The 24,218-nt window shown below is 40.1% G+C and overlaps 1 protein-coding gene across 1 annotated transcript; it reads right to left on the bottom strand.

Annotated features, from left to right (window-relative positions):
* Positions 1-204: 204 nt before the first annotated feature.
* On the bottom strand, positions 205-22,800 carry LOC126762488 (dynein heavy chain, cytoplasmic). The gene is given in 27 exon segments (XM_050479263.1): positions 205-602; positions 684-952; positions 1,019-2,956; positions 3,050-4,095; positions 4,160-4,511; positions 4,577-4,694; positions 7,988-8,183; positions 8,487-9,211; positions 9,305-10,500; positions 10,571-10,758; positions 10,835-11,208; positions 11,365-12,149; positions 12,388-12,423; positions 13,183-14,235; positions 14,305-14,427; positions 14,505-14,975; positions 14,977-15,895; positions 15,960-16,524; positions 16,831-17,755; positions 17,817-17,972; positions 18,182-18,220; positions 19,404-19,509; positions 19,572-19,975; positions 20,036-20,235; positions 20,292-21,126; positions 21,213-21,787; positions 22,462-22,800. Coding segments are annotated over 27 exon segments (14,004 nt in total). The 5' UTR covers positions 22,706-22,800; the 3' UTR covers positions 205-436.
* Between the last annotated feature and the right edge of the window lie 1,418 nt (positions 22,801-24,218).

The raw sequence follows: 24,218 nt of genomic DNA, 5'->3' as shown, positions 1-24,218 counted from the left end.
AATATGCATGTAAACGGAAAGATAACAGTACATGGTGCATCCTTACTGTTAAGGATTGGGGATGCAAGCGAACCAGAGTTGCCAACCAACTATTTATTGCACTAAGAAAGTTTTATTTCATTGGTGCCATAGTTTCCTTATATGTTCTTCCTTAAAAAAATCTTTTTAAGGAAAAACTTTCATGTAAAAAATAACGCCTCTAAATATTTTGAATGCATGTTGATTAAATTTTATTTAACGTTTGGGTATTGAATATTTGTAATATTGAATGCCATTGATTAACACTGTTATATTGAAGCCAAAAACACTTTGTAAGTGTGTACATACATATACATATATGATATAGCAAGCAAATTTAGTTGGCTATTTATGATAATATTGAATATTTTAATTTATTAGATAATTGGATAAATATATACTTCTTCACCCGCCCAATTTAGTTCAAAGCGGTGGAAGTAAGCACAGCAACACCACGCTCGTAGAAGCTATGTGGGTCCTGACCGGCAGCGACAGCCAAATCAACGGTGAACAAAAGCTCCGTGCGCGTAGAGTTCAAATAAACCGGCAAGGTGAGCTTGCTAACACGCGTCTCAGTGGAAGCCCTGCAAAGAACACAAATACACAAAATATTTAGTATGGAACTCCAGCAAATATGAGCAATAAATCAAACAACTGCTACTTACTTCACCCATTTGAGTACGGTGAGTGGTAAGTCCATCATAATTGTCGAAGCCAAGAGTAGCTCGTTATTCTTGCATTGTGCGCCTTGCAACTTCAAGCCAGTTACGCCGAAACTACTATCCTTTTGATCGGGATTTGCACTCGACTCGGTAATGGTCACCTCCAGAGCCAATTCCTCCAGCGACCAACTGTTTGCCTGAGCAACACATTGGCGCGTCGCTGTGATGTAAGCTTCGGGATTCAATAAGCCGCCCAACCAAACGGGGAATGTCTTTACGAAAATTAAATATACCGTTAGTATTTTTCAGGTTAAATATCAAACCGAATTGATACACACCTGTAACTCTTTGGCGCCTGCTTGCGATACCAACTTCGACACCTTCTGCAACTGCTGCACGCGATTGCTGAAATCAGTGATCCATTGGATAACGGTGCAGCCGACTGGCACGGTGTAGCGCTTCCAACCCTTCGGTATGATGCCACGTACTAACTCTGACAACATCGAGCGATGGTGATTGGTTTGCTTCTTTTCACCTTGGCAAATCAGCACTACATCCTGTAGATCGGAAATGACGGTTGTCAACAATTTAGCGCCCGAAGTGACTTCACGTTCGAAGTAACGATACAATGGATCTTTGATATTCTCCACGGTGCGCTTGAGCACGGGCAAGTTTTTGGGCAAAAGTTCTAACCATGCTGTTGCCGAATTGTGCAATGTCTTCATCCATGAGGGACGGCCATCTTCTTGACGCGTAGCATTTGCAGTAGCGGCCTCGGCATGCTCCTCCACACTGTAAGCCAATTCGTCGTCATCCTCTAGCTGTTGCATCTTCAGGAGCTTGCTCACCAAGTCTGTGCCGCGTGTGGTTAACAACACCTTCTCCGCATTGTTGGGCAAACCGAGCCAGGAAGGCGTCTGGCGGTCGGACAAATTCTCGATCCACTTCAAGAAGTGATCACGACGTGTACCGTCGGGCATAGTGATGTGTCGCTGACCGCCGGCACCGCCATCAACATTGGCCACAAGCGCGAAATCGCTTTCGAAGCTGCGTGCCGTAAACAGTTTCTTCAGGAATGAGGTCAGCAAACGCTGATCGAAATCGTTGTCAATTTTACCGCCGTAGATGGATTGTGACAACAGTGTGACCAACGCGTCCCATGGCACCTTCTCCGGCGGCAAATTGGTGCGACCCATTGCGGTCGTGTCGATCCAGGTGTCCAGCGTGTCGCACGCGACGCGCAAATCCGACTCATTGAACTCGTACTTCTTGGCCCAGCCAAGCGGTACGTAGCGTAGACGCTCTTGCACGATGGCATGGAACCAGGCCAGCAAGAAATAGAGACGTGCACGTTCGCTGGGCGTTTTCATCATGCGTGCCACCGGCACCGTCGAGAATGTGCGCAACAAGTTGGCGCGTATGCCTGGCGGCGGTTCGAAAACGAAAATGCGGCCGGCGCGCAACAAGTTGACCGGCACCTTGGGATTGATCTCCATGGTGAGGAATAGCCTGAAGCCCGAATGTGGCTGCAGCGAATGTAATTTCTTCTCCAACTGCACCAACCATTGTGGTGCCAAGTGTACGTTCTTCAGCAGCACCCAGCGACCGCTCTTGCAGGCCATGTTGATGGCGCGCTCAGCCTGATTGAAGCCCTCCGCCGAACCAATGGCAATACTCGAGATCTGTTTATTGAGCTCGGCAGCCAAGTCGTCCACACGTCCGGAGGCATCAAAACCGGGCACTGAGCACAGCAATGCGGGTGTGTTGCAGTTCAACTGCTTCTCCACAACAGCGGCCAAGTCCAATTCCTTCTCGGCGTTCGGCATGAAATCTACTCCGAGCACAGCATCTACCACCTTATGTGCGGCGGCAATGACACGATCCGGTCGGAAGGCTTGTATCAACAGCAATTGATGTATAGAGCTAACGATGGGTGAGAGTGCCTTTGACTCATCCCACAATTGTGGCACACATTGCTCCGGAGAACTTTGTTGCAACCATGCGCCCAGCTCGGGCATCGATTTTAGTTTTTCAATCAACTTGCGGAAAATGGGCAAACGTGTTTGCAAACGGTTAACGCTTTCTATTTGCTCGGCAGTTAGTCCTTCGACCGGTGTCGAATTGGCCAACAGACCCTCACGACTGCGTAAGAAGAAGTTGAATTCTGAATCCAAATTTTGTTCTGAAGTGCCCTTGAGGTGTATCTTGCACATCAGCAAAGCGAATGTCAGACGATCATTGTGCAACATGCCACGTGCCACACGCTCATAGCAGACCTGCGAAGGCATAGGTATGGCATAGGTATAGGCATATTTTATAGAAAATACATAATAAAACTAATTTCTTTGAGCTCGCAAGCAACAACTCACCTGGAAGAGGTCCTTCGTGACGATGCCCAAACGCTCCGAGTACTCGCTCTTGCCATCCAACTTCGTGTTGTTGTACAAGACAGTGGAGAAAATGTCCAAGAACATTTTCAGCGAATATTGATAGAGGAAGTGCACCTGGTTCAAGCTGTCCATGGTGAAATAAATATTACTGCAAGCCACCGACAACGGCAAATACTGTTGCGAGACAGTCTCAATTTCTGCAATAACCTTATCCGTCTCGTCCACCTTTTGATTGATGTCGTACGCTTCCTTCTTCAATGTTTCCAGCGTAGTAATCACGGAGTCATCATCAAGAATCTTACCCTTTGCATCGTTCAAAGCCTGCAACAGACTCTTCTCCAGCTGACGCAAACGCAAACGGAATTCGCCTTGCAATTTCAACAGATCCGAACGCTTCTCATCAATATCTGGGCGCTCAGCTTTCAATACTTGATTCAAACACTGCGACTGCAAAGAGCTGCGTGTTACAGTGAAGTTCACAAAAGTGACACGTGAGCAAATGTCCGGTGGGAATTCCACAGTTGGGTCACGTGTGGACAAGAAAATAACAAATGAAGGCGACAAATCGATATCCTGATCGCCGAGTGTGATCAACACACGACCGCCAGTGCGACGTAATTCACGATTGAGCACAGGATTCAATATCGGATCGTAATTCTCAACATCTTGCACAAGCAATGGGTTGCCGAAACGCAATGCCGACTCCAAGTTTTTGCGGAATGAATCGTCCAAGAATGAAGTTTTCGTAATTTTCTTTCCAGCATACTCATTGAGCAAGAACGTGGTGGCCTGTCCTGAGGGATCGATAATAAGTGGATAGCGGTTGAAACGCTTAAGCATAATGGCGTTCTCAGTGCAGAGATCATCGGTCGGTAGCGCGTTCGCTTGCCAACGCAAACGTTCGTCGGGATTCGACAAATACTCGGTACGCGCCATGTCAGCACGATATTGTATATTGGCCGACTGTAGATGCTGCGACCAAGTGGTGAAGAGATTCAAACGATAGTGCTGATCAAAGTAGCCACCTGTTGGAAGTTTTTAAAAGAAAGTGACTCTTTGTACGAAATAAACATTCAATTTATAATTTACCGTAAGCAATAAATGCCGCCGATAACAAGACGTCGCCAATAATAGTGGACATTTGCGATTTGAATGTCTCGCTGGTGCACTCCCAACGCTCGCGTTCGATGTTCAAGCTCTTCAGCAAAGCAATCGAACGGTCAACTTTGGCTTGCACATTCTCCAAGTCTGTCTTGATGGCCTGCGCCTGTGAAATGAGCTGTGCATACTCCTCCTTGTAGGCGGCAATACTGCGCTCGAGCTGTTCAACGAGCTCCTTGGTTTCGTTGGCGCTTTGCAGATTCACATCGGCTTGCTCTTCGAGCGAACGCAATTCCTCACGCAGTGGTTCGACACGCTTCAACATGTCGGCGTATTCAATCTGTGACAATAGAGATGGAAAATTGTTTATAGTCACACTCGTGTGGGAAGTTTTTGCTTATTTACCTGTGCAATGGCCCATTTCACCATAGGGCCACAAGCCATACTGGCGCGGTTGACCTTCTCAAAGTTATAATCCGGATTGCTGAGATATTTGTTCTTCATCTTTTCGCGCACCTCATCGCTGCATTATTTTTAATTAAAATACAAATTATGTTAATTTCCATAAAATTATTGTTCAACTTTTGTTTTTTTTTTTTTTCAAAATGTGTACATGAATAAAAAATCACCAATCGAAGTGTATGTTATGCAAGCAAAGCGTTTACTATTAACAATAAAAAACAAACTAAAAGCCAGAACCAAAAATGGGAATTTTACGCAATTAATAGGTCTTAAGCAGTTAACGTCGAGTTAAAGAAAAAATAATAATACCAACACCGAATTTATTACAACAAAAAATGCAAATTAATAAAATATAATACAAATCAAGTTATATAACACGAACCAAGCGATAAACGCTTATGAATACGTTTTTCACAACGCTAGGGCAAATACTACGAAAACGCGTCTATCCAATTGCAGTAGAAGGGGGGAAGACTAAACTTGTTTAACTAAAAAAAAATCAAACTACAACAAAAAAAAGTAAATAATTGAAAATTAAAAATAAATAAAGAATAATGTTGCTTTAACAAAAAAGCTGGTGCAATTGATCGGAATAGCTGTATTTTGCATAGCTGCATGAATTAAAATTAAACAAACAAGTATTTCCACCAAAAAAGTAACGTTACTAATTAAAAAATAATAATTAAACATTAAACAAATAAAAAAAAAATTAAAATAAATGAAAAAAATAAAATAATTAAAAATTATAATAATAATGAAAAAATTATCAATTAAAAAAAATAATAAAAAAATAACAAAAAAAATTATTAATCAAAACATAATTTAAAAAAATTTATTCAAAAAAAATAAAATAATTAAAAAAAACACTGGAGGAATTAAAAAGAATAATAATAAATAAATAAAAGTATAACTAAAATAATAATAATAATTAAAAAATTATTAAAAAAAATGTATTACAAAAAATTAAAATAAAATATATATATATATATATATATATATATATATATATATATTATATATATATTATATATGTATATGTATATATGTACATATAAAAATTAAAAAAATAATAGTAGTTATAGAAAAAAAACAAATAATAAAAAAAATTGATAATTAAAAATTAAAAAGAATTTCATTATGCCAATGTTAATTTCTTAAAATAAACCTGATCTTTTTATAAAATTTATATTTACAATTAATTAACAAATTGTTTCTGCTATTCTTAATCTCTTTTTCAATTTTTTTTTTATAATTTTAATAACAACTTAAACGCTACTTTTTTAAATGCTTTAAGTTTTTTTATTTTTCATTTGTATTGTAGGAGTTATGTTTAGTTAAATAAATTATGAAATATCAATTAAAACAACCAATCAATTGCACAGCTAAGTCAAATAATACAAAAAAGAACCAAAGAACAAAAAAAAATAAAAAAAATTTAAACAACAAAATCATAAACAAAAGTTAACTTATTATATTGTTGTTGTTGTTTTCATGCTTACGTTATATTTTCAGTATTGAAGTTAGATACAATTGAATTTATAAAGTTTTCTCGCATTATAACAGCACGAATTGATTTCCAGTCGGTCGCATTCTCACCCAGTAGCAGACAGATTGACTCCAGAGCCAATTTCACCACCGATGGTGGATTGGCCATGGTACGAACTTCAACAAGTTGTTGCTTACGTATCGATTTAACGGCTAAAGTGAATCAAGCGGGGTTGGTGGTGAGTGTGTGGTGAGTAAAAAGTAGTAATAGTATGGTAGTAGCAAGTAAAAAACAAAAAAAATGTTATAAACTGACTCATTTAGTAGAATCATTAATGCTAATTGGCTTAAAACTGTTATAAATATACATTAAGAGGCACATTTCTATTCATCGTGTTGTTGTTAAATATGTATGCTGTGGTTCTATGCAGAAGTCCGATCCAACAACTTGATTGCTGGCATGTTGTATAGGTTGCCTGTACTTATTTAAAAAAAATATTATTTGCTAACCAAAACCTGCAGACACAGACATATTTTTGTATATAAATAATGTATAGAGTTTAGTAATTATTAACTTAATTTAATAAAGTCGACTTGTTGGGAGTGCGAATTTTGATAATTACACTAGTTTACAGTCATTTTGCGAATGCGAATTTGAGTTCAAAAAATTTCCCATCACGAACAGTTATTTTTAGGATTTTAGTAAATGGTGGTGGTTTGACCCCTACACCCCGTGAGTACAAGAGATAAAATCTTACGTGTTAGGGAATTCTTACTATCATGTTCGGTTTTAGCAACCCAAAATTAGCAGAAACAGACTCAATTATTATTTGACTAGATTTAACATTACAATCTCTGATTTTTTTTTTAGATCGAACCGCTATAACATAGCTGTCGCTCAAACTGACCCAGCGAAAAAAGGTCTTTTTCATTTATAAAAAGTATTATAGCTCCGGTGCAATCGAAGTTATCGTTTTTTCTTGTTTTCATTCATATTTTCATACCCAATTACGCGGAATGGGCATATGCGCCTAAGTGTGTGTTTCAGAATTTTTATCCAAGCACTCTTAACAAGTCTATATTATAAAATATAGTTTTGGTTTTGTTAAATACATTATTAATATTCAAATACATAAACGAATAATTATTAAATAAAACTGTATCTGCCTTAAAAAAAACATATATGTATGTACTTATATAAGTAGTATGCATTTAGGCGCTTCATTCTACATTTTTGTGATATAAATATATTAAAATCACTATTATAAGTAGTTCAAATATATTATTGTAAAATTAGAAAACACACATAAGAGTAACGGTAATTATATAAATTACTATACACATGTGCTGAGCAGATGCAAAAATGTGGTGAATGCATTATTTCGTTGAAAATGGACGATGCAAAAAAAAAAAACTAAAAAAAATTTAAATAATACTAATAAAATTAAAAAATAAATAAATGTGTAATTGAAAAACAAAAGTAAGAGTTTAGTAAACCCCAGCGCGGTTATTTAAATCATATGGATATGTTTTAGATATACAATTATAATATACAATACTGCGCCATTGTTTAATAGTATATATGTATATGTATGTGTATGTGTATAAGTAATTTTCACAATAGCCACATGAAGCCAATTTGGATGTGTTTGGGGTGAAAAGATGGCGACTGTGTACAAAAATGTTATATTGGAGTTTGGTTTCTTGTCTGTTGCGGCATATTTATGCTGTGTATATTTATATATATGCGTGTGGGCGTGTGTGTAAGTGACAATTTTGAATTTGGTTTGCTTAATATTATTATTATAGTTAAATTAGTTTACAATATACATAAGTAATGATAAATAATAGTATTGTGTATTGCCGTACGTGATATTCTCTGTTCTCAAATTAACAATGGACGGTATAAAACTATCTTTGACAAGTATGCCACGTATCGCTTTCCAATCGGTGGCAGTCTCGCTGAGCAGCTCGCAGACTGATTCCAATGCTAACTTAACAACAGCCGGTGGATTGGCCATGGAACGCACCTCAGCCAAGTGTTTCTTTTTAATGGCGCTTACAGCTAAAGTGATAAAGTGTTTGCAAGAAATGCACAGTTGGTTTAAACGGTGGTCAAAAGCAAATAAAAAGGGATGTTAAAATATCAAATCATATAAATGTCACCAGTGTATAAACCTGCTAACGGTATAAATATATTTATGTGCGCTACTTGAAAATTTCTACACTAAAATATATAAATATATCACTTGAACCTTAGAGTGTTCCGTTAAACGAGTCGCTTAAATTAAACTTAAACATTTTCAATCTCATTAAAACATAAATAAATAGTTTATGGCTTGTTTGTAGCATACAAGCAAGCGTTTACCTTGTTGCGCCTCAATTACAGCCGGTTCCACTTGTGCCAAGTCGGCCATGACATATTTACGTTTCTCTTCGATTTTCACCGTCTGATCGGCCAAGCGTATTTGTATCTCCTGCGACTGTATCTTCTTCTTCTCGGCTTCTTGCTGATCCTTGAACATCTGCTTGAGCTTAGCATTGGCTGCCTCATTCTTGGCCTGCAGCTCTTGCTTCTTAACGGCCAATGATTTCTGCATCTCCTCCACCTGCTCGACAGTTTCCGCGATTTTATTGAGACCGACATTCAAATGCAATTGCTGCTCTTCCAAGTCGCTACGCTTCTCATTGTACAACTTGACGAAGTGATGTATAAAGTCCAAATAGTGACGTGGTGTGACCGCCATGGTGCGACCGCCGCGCTTGGCGAGTCGTGCGTTGGCTTGATGCAGCGTTTGGTGTACATACACACAACTGTTGATGACCGCATCGCGATGTGTTGGTTGTGCCGGCACCAAGGGGCACACTGATGGGAAGAAATCGGGTGCGGTCCAATTTTGTTTTTCCAAATCGACGCGTGTGGTGAACTCCTTGCCCACCTGGAATAGTGCCGAATCCGACCAGTCGCCGAACCAGTTAAGCACGCAACGATTGAAGAGCGCGGGTGAGGTGGCCGCACGATCTTTAAGACCGTCTGTTGACGGGTTCATGGTAAAGACCACGTGCAAGTTGCGCATAACTTGCTGAGTGAACCTGTACGACGGAGAATATGAAGGAAATGTTTGTAAATTTTCATTCAATTAATTGTAGTTATTTGTGCGTGCTGAAAAATATATTTATACACACCATTTATACAACTCATCACTTGAGTCTAACATCAAGCCCTCACGTTGCGCGCCCTCCTTACATTGTGTCATCAGTGTGGTGTACTCATCGCCCTCAAACAGACCGGGCACTTCGCCGTTAGCCAACAGCGTATTCATGCGTTCCAAGAAGCCGGAATCCAAAACATTCGACTCGTCCAAAATGAAAGCGATCTTTTCATCCTTGCAACCGGAACGTCTCAGCACACAACGTAGATCTTCATCGAAATCTTCACCAGTGTATTTGTTGTGTACTTTAATTTGGAATATCGAGAGACCATTCATCCAAGCGACGAAACGTGAAAGTGTCGTTTTGCCAGCGCCAGACACACCAATCAGCAGTAAATGGCCTTGCGGCTGACGGAATATACGATCGATGCGCAAGACGTGTTCTAAAACTTCATCGAACAGCACAAGCGGTACGTCGAGCTCCTCCTCATAGAATACCTTGAGACGTGCGCGCACATAGTCACGCAATTCTTCGCGATTAACGGGCATATAGTCTTTAGACAACCAATTACTGTAGAGAATGGGGCGTGTCAATGCCTCCTCTTGATTGATACCAGGGAAGTGTTTCAGTGCCACAATATCGATATTCTCATTAGTCCAGCGACGTTCTGATTCCTCAACCAGCCTGTCTTGGAACAAACGTAGGGCCTCATGCGCCCACAAACGCACCAAACCCTCCACTGGTAACGAATCAAGCGGACGTATGGCCTCGCAAATACCACGTACCCAACGTGTCATCTCACGCGGCGAATACACATAGTGCGGTTGCATGTCTTGTGTGAAGCGATCTTGTGATGCCAAATAAAATTCGACCATAGCATTGGTCAGCGGTTCAGCGTAGCCGCGCAATGACGGCATCATGCGCAACATTGCGCGCGAGAAGGTGCCGTAGATTTGTTTGAGCGAAGTCTCACCCGGATAGTCTACATAAATGATTGGCACGTGACGTAGGAAACGGTGTGAAAGTGGTTTACGACCCGGATCTGTCGGTGGATTACAAGCGCCCACGAATTGTATGCGTTCTAGCGAAACCCAAGCTTGGTCACTGGCGCGATAGAAGCCCTTGTGTTCGACCAGCTGACGCAAAAATGATATTACACGCTGTGTGCCGTAAGTGTCCATGTCCGGTAAATTGATTTCATCGCAGAATAGCACGAGCCATTTGCCAATCTGAATTCAAAAAAGAGAAATATATCGAAGTATAAGACAAAAAAGCAATATATTTGAATTTTTTTCATACCTGCACTGGCGAAAGCACAACACCGTTAGGTGTCTTTCGATACTCGCAATAGTGGTCGAAAGTTTTGAGCAAAAGCTCGGGTGTGGTAGCTGAGGAGAAATTCAAGCCAACCACTTCCATATCGGGTAAAGCACGTAGTGCTGAGAACAATGTCATCGTTTTACCAGAACCAGGTGGACCGCATAATACTATATATATGTAGATAGGAAGAGATAGAGAATATTATTAGAGAATTGGTGAATCTTCAAAATTTAAAAAACTCACCCAATGGCTTATGCTCGGCCAGCCAAGTGTATAAGAGCGACTCGTGACGCACAGTATCCAATGTGGGCACAACAATATCAGGTGAGGCCACTTTGTGTGTTTCAACCTCAATAACCGGCACCTTGTTCGACCATGGCACCCATTCGCCATTCATGCTAACTTCGTAGTCGATAATAGGTGCGCCAGCAGCGCCCGGCAGCGGTATGGTGGTAACACTGCGCACAAAGTCACCCAGATCAGTGCGTACTTTAAGTTTAGCATCGCCAGCGAAGGACCAGAGTACGGAGTAAACCAGTGCTTTCGGTATATACTGCTCCAGTTGGTCGGCAGAACATGGGAAATCGGGATGTTGTGAATTGAAGTTGAGCACATTTCTGAAATAGTAGTGATAATGAAATTGTTGTTGTTTTTGTAACACAAGTTTCCTCAAAATATGTGAAAATCAATTTTTGCAGCGAAAATTCCAAAATTTTTATTTCTGACACTAGTCCACTAGTCTTCAGTACAGTTGAAAATATAAGTCTACGCACCTTGCAGCTTGATTAAGCATCGAAAATAGCGAACTGAGTGCACGTAAGCGCGTGAAGTCCATAATATGCTCTTGCTCCATGGCATACTCCAAACTGCGCACCACAATGCCATCAGCCGAGAAGTATGGTTGCAACAACAAAGCAATATCACGTTGCACCTGCAGTGATGGCGAAACCTCTTCTTCTTTATCTTTATTAGTAGCTGGCTTAACAACACCAACAAAATCTTCATCGCCATCCTCAAGTGGAATGCTGCGCAATCGCGACAGATAGTTCTCAAATATCATTTCAGTGGAGAGTACATCCTCAGAGAACCAAACCATGCCACAACGTGAGACGGTGGCAAGTGTAGCGAACTTCAGATCCTGCACTTCGAACATTATGCGCACATTGGGCGGCAGCGATAGACGTTCTCCGTTCGGCAAGGTGAGCAATTTGTTGTCATCCAAAACGGAATTCAAATTCTCAACCCATTCGGGATCGACATCACCATCGAAGATAATCCATTGACGCTTGTTGATTTCCCCACGCACATTATCGATGATTTTACGCAGCACATGGGTGAAGAGACCGTCGGTCCACTCGCGCGTATTCTGATCCATAACACCATAGAGCGCCTCCTTGGAAATGGCTTTGGGATCGATGACATGCGCAACACCTTCAGTACCCTCGAAACGCTCCAAAGCTTTGAGCAAAGTACGCCAGGCGGTCGATTTGCCAGAACCGGATGGACCGACCATCATCAAACCGTGATTCAGATTGGAGATTTGATACAATTGCAGCACCTATTCATGGTAAAGTGTTACGCATATTAGAGTACATGTAAATGAAAGCGGAAATTTGAGTGGATAATGAGGAGCAAGCTTAAATTTTGGCACTAATCAAATTGGCAAGCAATAGGAAAATGTATTCAGGCATCGCAGTACGTTTACAAATTACAAATTTCGACTATCTAAACTTGCTTGATAAAAAATATTTATATTGGTTGTAAAATAAGAAATCGGAAGGGTTTAAGCGTCTTACTTTTTCCACCCACGTCTCACCGAATCCTTGCGCATTCTGTTTTATCAACGTTATGTATATGTTCATTCAGTGATTTTCGGTAATTGCGCGTGTAAAGCAAGCATTAATTAAATATCAAAGTGCATACATTAGGAGAATCTTCTTAAATATTGTCAAATTACGAAGAAGACACATCAATTTACACGAAATAAGTACAGTGCAATAACAAATATTTGTGCGTAGGAAGTGCTCGATAATTCTTTTGTTTGAGACAAAGCACGATATAATAACTAAATAAGCAACAAAGCGTTAAGTTCGGGAGGAACCGAACATTGGGTACTCTCGCAAGTTAAATAAAAAAATTGTTGTAATACCCTTCACAAACAAAAGCTTTTCCATACAAGGACTCGATTTTGGCCGATGAGCTTCTATGGCAGCTATAAGCTATAGTAGCCCGATTTGAACAATTTGTTCGGAGATTGTAGCGTTGATTGTAGTATTTTGTCGAATAAAGAAGTTTTTCACACACGGACTTTATTTTAATAATTCACTTTGTATGGCAGCTATGTGCTATAGTGGCCCTTTCGAAGAAATGGACAAGTGAAAAATTTCAGATCGACATCTCAAACCCAGAGGGACTAGTTCGTGTATATACACACACACGGATATAGCTGTTGACTTCTCAATCTCTATATTGCGAGAATATAAGTGTTCAATCACTCCTTCACAACTTACATACGTTATATCAAGACAGTAACAGTCGTTCACTAACATAACAACAACAAACATACAAATGTAATCCGTTCATTCGCTTACCTTCTCCATCCAGGCAGCACCCTGTTCATCACCTTCGCCACAAACCAAATAGTCTTCTTGACAAACTTTGCGTATCTCCTCCTTTAGTCCCTTCATTTCGGCCCGTGTATAGCCAACATTGGGGAAAACGTCGCTCAACAAAGAGAAGAGCAATGGTATATCTTCGGCCACAAGTTTGGGCACCATGGTCTCACAAACCGATTGTATGAGGATCTCTTGCTCTGGCAAATTTTCAGCCACTGAAGCCTCGTCAATATTCTCCTCACCGCGTTGACGCATTGTTTCCTTAATCTTCATAATGCGATCACGTTTCACATTACCAGCCGAGATCAACACCGACTTGAGCGCACGCAAACCGAAGTCATAATGACTTTGATTGGACAGCTGTTCGTCGCAAAGCTTGAAGAATGGCACAATCTTGCAAGCTAACTTTTCGGCAGAACGAAAACCTTGTGAGAACAGCATGACCTCAGCAATGAGTTGACGATCGGGAGTCGTCATAGCCAAAGAACGGAAGAGTTTCTTCAAATTATCGGGCAAATTGGAGCGACCAGCATAACCTGGATTCATGGTAATGAATATAGCCATATCAGGCGAGACGCGCACTTGCTTGCCAACCAATTCAACAGTAATACTCTCCTTATTCGTGTCCATCTCGTATTTGAGTGCCTCTTGTATGGTCTGTATCTGTTGTGAACAAGCCGACAACATGCGCTCCTCCAAACGATTGAACTCATCAAAGCAACCCCAAGCGCCAACCTGACACAGACCAACAAAAATACGACCCATAGCTTGGAAATCGAAAGTCTCGTCACAATTGAAGACCAATACAAAGCGACCAAGCTGATTGCCAAGAGCTTTGACAGACTCAGTTTTACCGGTACCAGCTGGACCGAAGGGCGAACCGCCCAAACGCGATTCCAACGCTTGTGTCATGGTCAAGTAACAGCGATCCGTAAGTGGTGTCTGCACAAGACGATCCTGTACACCTAAATATTCGAAACCATAGTAGAAACGGGCATTAGCCATGTGAATGGTCAGCTGTTGCAGCACCTGTGTGGAGAGTATACAGTAAGATCGACAAGAAAATGTATATATTTATTAATGAGCCGCTTTACTTGCCTCGGTTTGACGTGGATCGAAGTAGAAACGCATTTCGCAAAGCCATTGGAAGGATTTAGGGCTTGTGACGCCATTGGCAATCAAGCGGCGTGTAACGGTACGCTTGTGAACGAACTCATTAATCTAGAAAAACAATACAATTTTTTTATTAAATGAAAAATGTTTCTATAAGCAACCAGGAAAACTATCTGAACACATACCAAATGCTCCAATTTGCGTCTGCGCAGTGGTGGCTGCTCTTGCAAAACGGAATCGGCGAGCACGTTCAGTGTAGACTCGACAGTGGCCAACACGCGCTGCATTGGCTTGGAGTTATTGCTCTCCGAGGCTTGTTGCAAGGCCGCTTCCACATCCTCCGACCACAGAATTTGCGCAGCAAGCACGACAATCTGTGCCTGATATTTGTCACACCATTCCATGTACTTCTGCTGATCAATTTTACCATCACGGAACTGTTTGATGTCCTGTACGGCTTGTGCCAGAAGTGAAGCCAAAGTAAAACGCATTTGCTTCTCGACGAGTGAGAGCCATTCATTGATTTTGGGATGTTCAACCGTGGATACGGGATTCATGAATTTAACTTCTTCACCTTCACGTGACGAAATACCCAAAATAACGGTATTATCCTCGTTCAACAAAATAGCAGCAACACCGGCAAACATTTTCTTGAAGGTGCTTCTGTAAACGTGCAATATTCTTGCTATTACCAATAATCTCCAAAAGATCTTCATCGCCCACGAAGTAGAAACGTGGGAAGGAGGTACGCTCACGCTCCAAATACTCGCCCAATGCCTTTTGTATTTTACCCAACAGATCAGCAAGACGTTCCAGCGAACGTTGTACGGCCGGTATATTCAATACGTCCATAACTTTCGGTGACTTGGTCACTTTTTTCATGAGACCTAAAAACTCGGAGCTGATGCTTTGGAAACGTGAAGTTTCCACCGGCAGCAATGTTTTGATATCTGCGCTACCAGAGAAAATGCCCTCCAAGTAGACCCAACGACGTTGCACATCAATCCATACATCGAACAGGGCATTTATGCGATTCAGTTTCTCTTCCCATGTCAAGGCTTCTTCCTCGAAAACTTTATAGTAGGGTGAGAGTTTCATAGCGGCAACCGAATTAATGTGTTCCTTGACTTTGTTAAATAGATCATCCCAACCACGTATGATGCGACATTTATTCTGATAGTTAATCAGATCTAGTTCATAGCTCTGCCACGATTCGCGCACTTGCTTCAAGAATTCCTCTAATGCCATTTCACCCTGTGCCACCAGTATGATGTCCTTGACGATATTTTCGTTCTTCTGCAAATTCACATCCCACACTTGACCGAGCGACAAATCGGAGATGACCCAATTAACACGTAACTGTTTGGTCAGTTGTTTCCAGTGACGCTCCTTGAGAGCATCCGACTTAAGCTCAACGATCAGCATATTCACCTTAATGTAACTCTGTATGAGTTTCTTCACATATTCATATGACTCATACATGCGCAAGCGTGCGGGCAACTCCTTCAGTTGAGTCATCATTGCCTCGAGTTGTTGACGCAATTTGCGTGGTTGCACCGATAACCATGGTTTCTCTCTGTAAATTAAACAGTTATTATATAAACTTGTCTTAAGCAATAATGAGAAAGAAAATCACTCACCTGGTCTCATCGATTTGTGTCCAAACTTTAGAAAGCTCACTCCAGACACCACGCAAGTCTTGCAACTCCTCTAAGGCGACATTCATACGCTCCGAGCTGTTATTGGGTATAGCAGATTCCTGCAATTCCAGCGCCTCCTTGGCCTTGGCCACATTATCGCGCTCCTCCTTCAAACGTGAGTATTTCGTTTCGAACAATTGCAAATGTTGCAGTGCATCGTCGGGTCTTATCTTGCCGCCAGTGGGTTTGTTCTTCTCCCAGTCGTTCAAGAAATCAAGCGTGCGTGTTTCCACAGCCTTATCCTCGGCCACAATTTTAGCTTGCAAACTGGCCACTTGTGTTTGTATGGCTGTGTCTTTGCGCTTAATGATCTCATTGAATGCCGACCATTCACCTTCGATGTTGTCCACATGCAACCAGTTGTTGGGGAATTGGAAGCGTTGACGCTCAAGTATGCGTTGCGCCTCACGGAACACCTCCACTTGTTTGTCCCAAGAAATCATGTCCTTCTTCAGTGATTGTACGTAAGTGATGAAGCTAACGGCATCCGAAGTGCTGGCCGCCTCTGTTGCGATGAAAAATAATTTGACGCGTAAATATTATTTTCATTAGTAAGTAGGCGAATTAAAGTGTGGACCGTTATGAAATATGAAATTTCACCTACAAGTAGGGGGTGTCACGCCCTTAATAAATTTATGAACATATCGGTACTACTTTTTGTACTAAAATTTGCTCGGAAGTAGGCCGTGGCACGTGCATAATAAATCCGTGAGTTTAACAGTATTGTATTTAGTAATAAAATTCCCGGCCCTACCTTTTGTGACCCTTTTACCCCAAATTCAAGTTTGTTAACTTAATTTCTTGAACTTACCAATGCTTTGCATCTCCAAATCGGTACGCGACTTGGACACCTTCGAGTGGAATGTAGTCATTTCGTTGCCTAGCAAGGTGCCAAACTTGCCCAATGCCTCCTTATGCCAAGAGTCATACTTCAAGGTGACCTTGGCTTGCACTTTAGCATAGTCAATAACAATCGGACCATAGGCACGACGCGTATCGGATGTATCGAATGTGGTACGTGATTTCTTGATGTCATTCAAGCATTTAATCCACAAGTTGACATCTTCACCCAAACGCCCATACAAGGTGTCCGCCTGCAAGTCCCACAAACTCTGATAACGCAACCATTCCTCGACATAATTACGCACTTCGCTGATTTTATTCTCAATGGCGCCATAAGCATTCTCCAAAATCAAGGCTTCCGGCAATTTTGTCAACAAGTTGCGATAAGTGGGTGGCGCATGCTTGTCCAAACCGACTTGATAACGGGTGCTCTGCAGGCGCACCTGCGAGGTGACAATCGCCTGCCATGCGAACAATTGTTGCATGATTTGGAAACGTGCCTCCTCGATGGAGGGATACAAATACATTTGCTGATTGGTGATGCGTATCTCGTGTATAGCATTTTGAATCTGTGGCTCTCCGCCCAGCTTGTGCGTCGGCTGTGCAGGGGCATCGGTGTCCATGGAAAGATCGCGTTCTTTCTTGCTACCAGTCAATGCCTCGGTCCAAGCTTGTATGCCGGCCTGCAGACGCATAGCCAATTTCTTTTCAACTTCTTCATCCAGGCGTGTGACCCACACATTCAAGTTGGAGTATTGTTTCAGTGACAAAGCATCGACGGCATGTTGGATTTTCGATAAGATTTCAGTGAAAGTAGCTGCACTGTAAGGGCAAGTCTCCAATGAACGCACATCAACATCCAATTGTTCTTCGACAACAAGCAAATCTTCGACCTAAGTGCAAGTGAATCAACGCTCACTTAACGGTTTATGGCTAAATTTTAAGCAAACTCACCTTCTCCTGGAACTGTGTGACACATTCGGAGAGACGCAAAACGTAGGGATCGAGTTTGTACGACTCCCAAACCAAACCAATGCCTTCAGAAATCAAATTCAGCACTTCCTTACGTAAGCCAGCCACGAGTGGCACAATACTCGCGCGATCTTCAATCTAATAAGTAAGGAAAATCTTGTAAAATACTTGTATTACGTAAGGGGAAGTGCGCATAAAGTTGCTCTCCGTATGTTCAAAGCATGCATTTGCATAAACTAGTATGTTATGTAAGAATTATTTCGATTGTGATATAAAATATACTAAGTGCAAATGATTATATAAATACATAATGCTATTTAAGAGACATTTATTAACAATAACACTACCTTGAATACTGAATTTTGTGCTAAACTCCTATTATTTAGCTGCATGTAAGAGAGGGAGGTATTCGATATTGTTTGTTGAGAGACAATTTAAAATCGTTGCGTGTTTAGTGGCATATTAATAGATATTATAGTGTATAATTAGGTGATATTTAACAGAGAAGCATAATGGAGACATTTAATTTAAGAATCTAATTGGAATAGTCTGCATGTTTGCGAGCTTACAACGAAAGTAGGATTAAGCCGATATCAGGGTTGCAAGTTTCTTACTTAAATATTTTGAATATACAATTTGGCAAACAAAATTATATAATTAGTTTTTAATTGAAATTTCGAAAACATAATTTTGGATTTAGATTTTAATTCCAAAATCAGAATGAACAAAAAAGAAACAAAGTTAACGTCGAAAGCACCGAAAGTAGAACACCCTTAACAAAAAAGAGTTTTCCATACAAGAACTAAATTTTGATCGTGCAGTTTGTATGGCAGTTGTATGCGTAGAGGTCGGCGATTCCGACAAATAAGCAGATTCTCATGTAAAGACACATCCTTCTTCTTAAAACTTCAGATCGTTATCACAAAAATTGATGGACTAGTTCACATACATATATACAAACAGACGGACATGGCTAAAGAAACTCAGCTTTTTATGTTATTAAATCGTTTGTAAGTGCTAATTCGCCGACCACTGCTCTAGAGTATCGAATATGATGGTAGAAAATGAAGTACGCAAGGGCGAAGAAATGTAAATTCGAAAATATATGTATATATTTTTTTTAATAATAAACCTGGGGTTATTATTATTTTTTTTTTCAATCTGATGTTTGGATTATAAAAGTTGAAATTTTTTTTAAATTGAGATATTCGGGATTACAAAAAAATAATTTTAAATTTAATTCAATTATTTTTTAATACAGAATTTGCAACCCTTGCAAAAAGAGATGAAACACAACAACAATTTTAAATAAACTAAGTCTGCAAAATATCGATGCGTTAGAAATTAGCACAAAATGTTGCTAGATATGTATGTACTTTGTATGTTAATACGAGTATTCAAGCTGCACGCAATTTAAAGTACATGCGTGTTCATATGTAAGCAATTGTAAAGGTGTTGCAAGTAGGTATATGGTATTAGTTTCAAAAATGTGGTGGATTAGTGGTATTGACTTATGTGTATGTGTGTTAAATCAGTGCAAAATCAACGCAAATATATACATATTTATACCTTTTCCAAGGTGCGTTCGTAAGTGCGCACGCTCTCAATCAATGAAATTGCATACGGGTAAATTTGATTGGCCTGGTGTGCCTTGTTGACAATGGTAAGTGGTACCCTAAATGGTGGTAAATGTGAGAGTTGAAAAATCTGTATAAGCGCTGCTGGTTTAAAACTAACCTGAAGCCCAGATTCTTGATGTTACGCACTTCCTTGGAGAGTGTGATAATTTCGGGCAAAAAGTTTACGCGCAATTTCAACACGTTGCTGCGACCGGTGCGCGAACGTGTCGATTCGATGGTGAAGATGCGTCCGGAATTGCCAAAATTACGCTCCTGCACTTTGCGTGCCCACTCCTGGAACACTTCAGATATAGAGAGCTTGTTGCGGAAACTGTCACCGTCCGCTTTAAGCTTCTGCCCCTCCAAATGAGTTTCCCAGCCTTTACCCAGCACATCTTCAACGCGCTTCAAATACATGGTCAATTGATTGTCGATCTGACGCGCCCAAATGATGGAACCAGCTACGGGCGGCAAGTCACGCACCGTCGAGAGGCGATAACTTTTGCTTTGTGGATATTGCACCTAAGCCAAAAATCAATAAATAAGAATTTCTAACTTTGAAGTCATGTATTAGAAGAGTACCTTGAATTTCTCATGCAGTGCATCAATATCATCCTTGACGCGTTGTATAAGTTGTGTCTGATACTCACGTATGGCGCCGCGTATATGCGGACGCACGAAGAGCGCATTGAAGCGCGAGAAAATGCGAAACATTTCATTGGCATTCTTAGCGGTGCCTAGCTGATCGCGCAAATGTGCAGTGATACGTGCTTCAACACGGTCTACAAAAGTGTCAAAGTAGTGAAACTTTCATAGTATTTTGTTTCCTTTAACTCACCAATTTTCTCTTCATAACGTTTGACAGCTGCCTCCCAAGCTTCTGAGCCCTCCTTGGTTATATCCAAGCAGTCCACCTCCTTCACATTCTCATAAGCTAAGTTCACCTCCTCGATGGCATTGGCATCGGCCGCCTCCAAACTGTACGGTTGTTTGGTTTCCGCTGCATTGGCATCGTTATTTTGCGCTTGCTTCGTGGGACGTAAGACACGTAATATTACGGTGCGCAACTGTTCATGCTGACGTCGGAATTTGCGCATATGCTCCATGCGTGTCTGCAGCTTCTTGTGTGCCGGCGATACGCGCCATGCCATCTTTAGATGTTCGTCACGCTTCTTCTTGGCTATGTCACGCAGTAAACCTTGCAGTTTATCATACTCGTCATCCCAGCAGCTGAATATCTCGAAGCATTGATTCATTACACGTTCGAATTCATCAAATGGAATGTGCATGAGACGACGCGTACCCAATACTTTCAGCAATTGTTGTGAGAGATCACGTGAAATGGCCTCAATCAATTTGAGACAACGCGGTATTGGATACTTTGTATTACGTACTTTTCGCAAATGCGAAAATATTTGCTGCACCGCTGGGCGTATCTTTTCCAGTTCGGTAGCAGATAGTAAGTCATTGATTGGAAAGTCCTTCATGAGGGGATTGTAGTCGGCAACCATAGCCAAGGCCTGTTTGAGACCAGTGTCGGTATCAAATGACACGGTGGCATGGAAACGTTTGCCATGTTTGAGTATGTCCAGTGTGAGAGCAACTTCCGGTGATTCACGCTTTTCCTGTATGCGATACAGAGCACGCTCCAAGTTCAACCAAAATGAGATTTCCTAATTTTAAAGAAAAATTCATATAACGATATGAATTGAAGAACTATTTTTATATATGTATAAGTTGCGCATGAATTCGTATATACCTGCAGAGCAGTGCCTGACGAAGGATCACGATCCAACATGGTCACTTTCTTGATTTCTTTAATCCAACGATTAACACCATTCTGCAGTTGATTAAGAAAGGATGAATCCTCCACTTTATCACCAAAATCTGCCACTTTTGCTTTACGATTTTCATCGGCACATTTACGTATTACCGAATTAACAGATGTATGTGCCGTTAGTGTAATTTCCGGTATATCTATGTTTTGCTGAAGATGCAAGAGTCCCATCTCTAATTCAGCCAATTTCTTTTCAACAGATGGAGCCATTTTATCACCGTCACGATCAGCACGTCCTGACTCCTTGACATATGACTTGAAGTACGGTGCCAAAGATTTGGAAATGAATGCATGCAACGTTTCGTAAGGTGAGCCATCGGAAAAGTTTATCAAACGCAACTGAGAGTGTATTGATTTGTCTGCCTCAATTACAGCTCCCCGTTTGATACAAGCCAATGATGCCATGCGACTGTTGGTGAAGTGAACATCGTTACTTATCTGATAGGTGACGAACTCCTTCTCTTCCTCTCCCTCAGCTGGCTGTTCGTTTTCATCTTCTAAATGAAATATATATGTATATTTTAAAATAGATAATTCAATATATGACAACTGTACATCAACTAATAATTTTAATATATTAAACATCAAAGCTAAATCAAATGAAATTTTCATTTATGTATGTATGTATATAACCCAACATATGAATATTTATATTTCTATCTCCCTCCCACACATTGCGCAAAAGTCCACTGCAAATCACAAAAAAAAATTATGAAAATTGCCGGTTGTAAACAAACAGCAGCTGTGTTTTGTTTACTTGTGCGGGATACCACTACCAAGATGCAATAGCCGGTTAACAGACAAAGTCAGTAATAGAAACCGAAAGGTGTTTATGCGTAGTAGATTACATACCATCATCATGAGTCATCACCCATAGAAATATGACATCACTGTGCAAATGTCAAGATACTTTTCTAATTAGAATATTGGAAAAATTTAATATCGATTTTACTAATTGGACTTTCAAATTTAATCCAACTGTGAGTCGTGCATGTGTTAGATATCTAAACTTCTTAATGACCGCATGGTATAAGCCCAAATTAAAAACTTGTAAACCAAATTCGTCACTTGAACAAAATGTTTGCAATAGACGCCATTTTACAATGGGCGTAGGTAGCTGCTAGGTACAGAAATATATGTAACCAAATACCGTTAGTAAAATCCCAATTACCTTTCAAACAGTTCCTTTGGATGTACAGTGCTTGTATTTGAGGATCCGAAAGAAACTTCTTTATACGTTCCTGGTTATCTGGATTCTCCAGAGCATAGTTTAATGCAGGTGGTACAACATCTTCTTCAGGAAGTAGGATGGTGACCGCTTTACGTATATAATTAGCAAATGCTCCATAATCGACTATGGTTACATTTGCTACCGCCTCCACAGATGTATCAGCGTTCTCCAGCGAATCTCCCATGATTTATTCGCTGGAATATACAATCACTAAGTTTGTAATTACTAATTTGAAATTAAATTTGCAAGAGAAAATTTGATTACGTCCGCAATTTGCTAGCGAAGAAAAATCAGTGATGAAAAAAAGTGATGCCAACTCTTACGTTTGGAATACAGGTCAAAAAAAGGGAAAAATCCAACTAGTAAATCATATATGAAATCTACATTTGTATTTCTTAATTTTTCAATTGAGTATTTACCAGTTCGGCATATTTTTATATGAATTAAAAAATCCTTTAAATTCATTCATTACACTGAAAACAATGCGAATGAATTTTCTCCCTTTAGGGTATTAAAAGTGCAGCAGCACTAGTACTATTCATCTTAGAGCGCTATTACACGAAGCAACTTTTGTTGCGGCAACTCTTGGTTTATAGGCGAGGGAGCGACGAGGAGAGGAGAACCCCGCCGAGTTTCCAGTGTTCAGCAACTCGCTTTGTGTTCTTATTCGTAACAGTTCGCTGCGACGTTTTTCGGCATTCGTGTTCTTTCTTTCGTAGTACATAGTTGCATTTGCGTATATTTTTTTGAAATTAATATTTTGAATATATTTAAAAAATTTAATTTCATCTTTTGGTAAGTAATTTGCAAATATGTATACAAATATACATAATATAATATAAATATTTTAGAAAATGGAGTATGACGAAAAAATCTAATTAATTAAAGATATTGTGAAATGTATGGAGGAAGCCATACAAATTGATTCAGACGATAGTAAAAAGGGTGATATATGTTTGTTTTAATAAATAAAATGTATTTCTTAATTGACAGAGCTAATTAATATATGTGATAGAGTGGCCCAAATACCTTTAAGGAAAAAGAAACGACAATGGGTTAAAGTAAAGTGAAAGGGAATGAGAAAAAAACTCGAGCAGAGTTGGAGCCTTATCACACACGGCAACTTTTGTTGCGGCAACTCTTGGTTTATAGGCGAGGGGGCGACGAGGAGAGGGGAATCGCGCCGAGTTTCCAGTGTTCAGCAACTCGCTTTGTGTTCTTATTCGTAACAGTTCGCTGCGACGTTTTTCGGCATTCGTGTTCTTTCTTTCGTAGTACATATGTAGTTGCATTTGCGTATATTTTTTTGAAATTAATATTTTGAATATATTTAAAAAATTTAATTTCATCTTTTGGTAATTAATTTGCAAATATGTATACAAATATATATAATATAATAAAAAAATTTTTGAAAATGGAGTATGACGAAAAAATCGAATTAATTAAAGATATTGTGAAATGTATGGAGGAAGCCATACAAATTGATTCAGACGATAGTAAAAAGGGTGATATATCTTTGTTTTAATAAATAAAATGTATTTCTTAATTGACAGAGCTGATTAATATATGTGATAGAGTGGCCCAAATACCTATAAGGAAAAAGAAACGACAATGGGTTAAAGTAAAGAGTAGACAATGGGTTAAAGTAAAGTGAAAGGGAATGAGAAAAAACTCGAACAGAGTTGCGCAACACAAGT

The sequence above is a fragment of the Bactrocera neohumeralis genome, chromosome 6 (assembly GCF_024586455.1).
Source record: "Bactrocera neohumeralis isolate Rockhampton chromosome 6, APGP_CSIRO_Bneo_wtdbg2-racon-allhic-juicebox.fasta_v2, whole genome shotgun sequence".
NCBI classification, from domain to species: Eukaryota; Metazoa; Arthropoda; class Insecta; order Diptera; family Tephritidae; genus Bactrocera; species Bactrocera neohumeralis.
The sequence above is the reverse complement of the archived record's forward strand: the minus strand, read 5'-3'. Positions and strand labels throughout refer to the sequence as shown.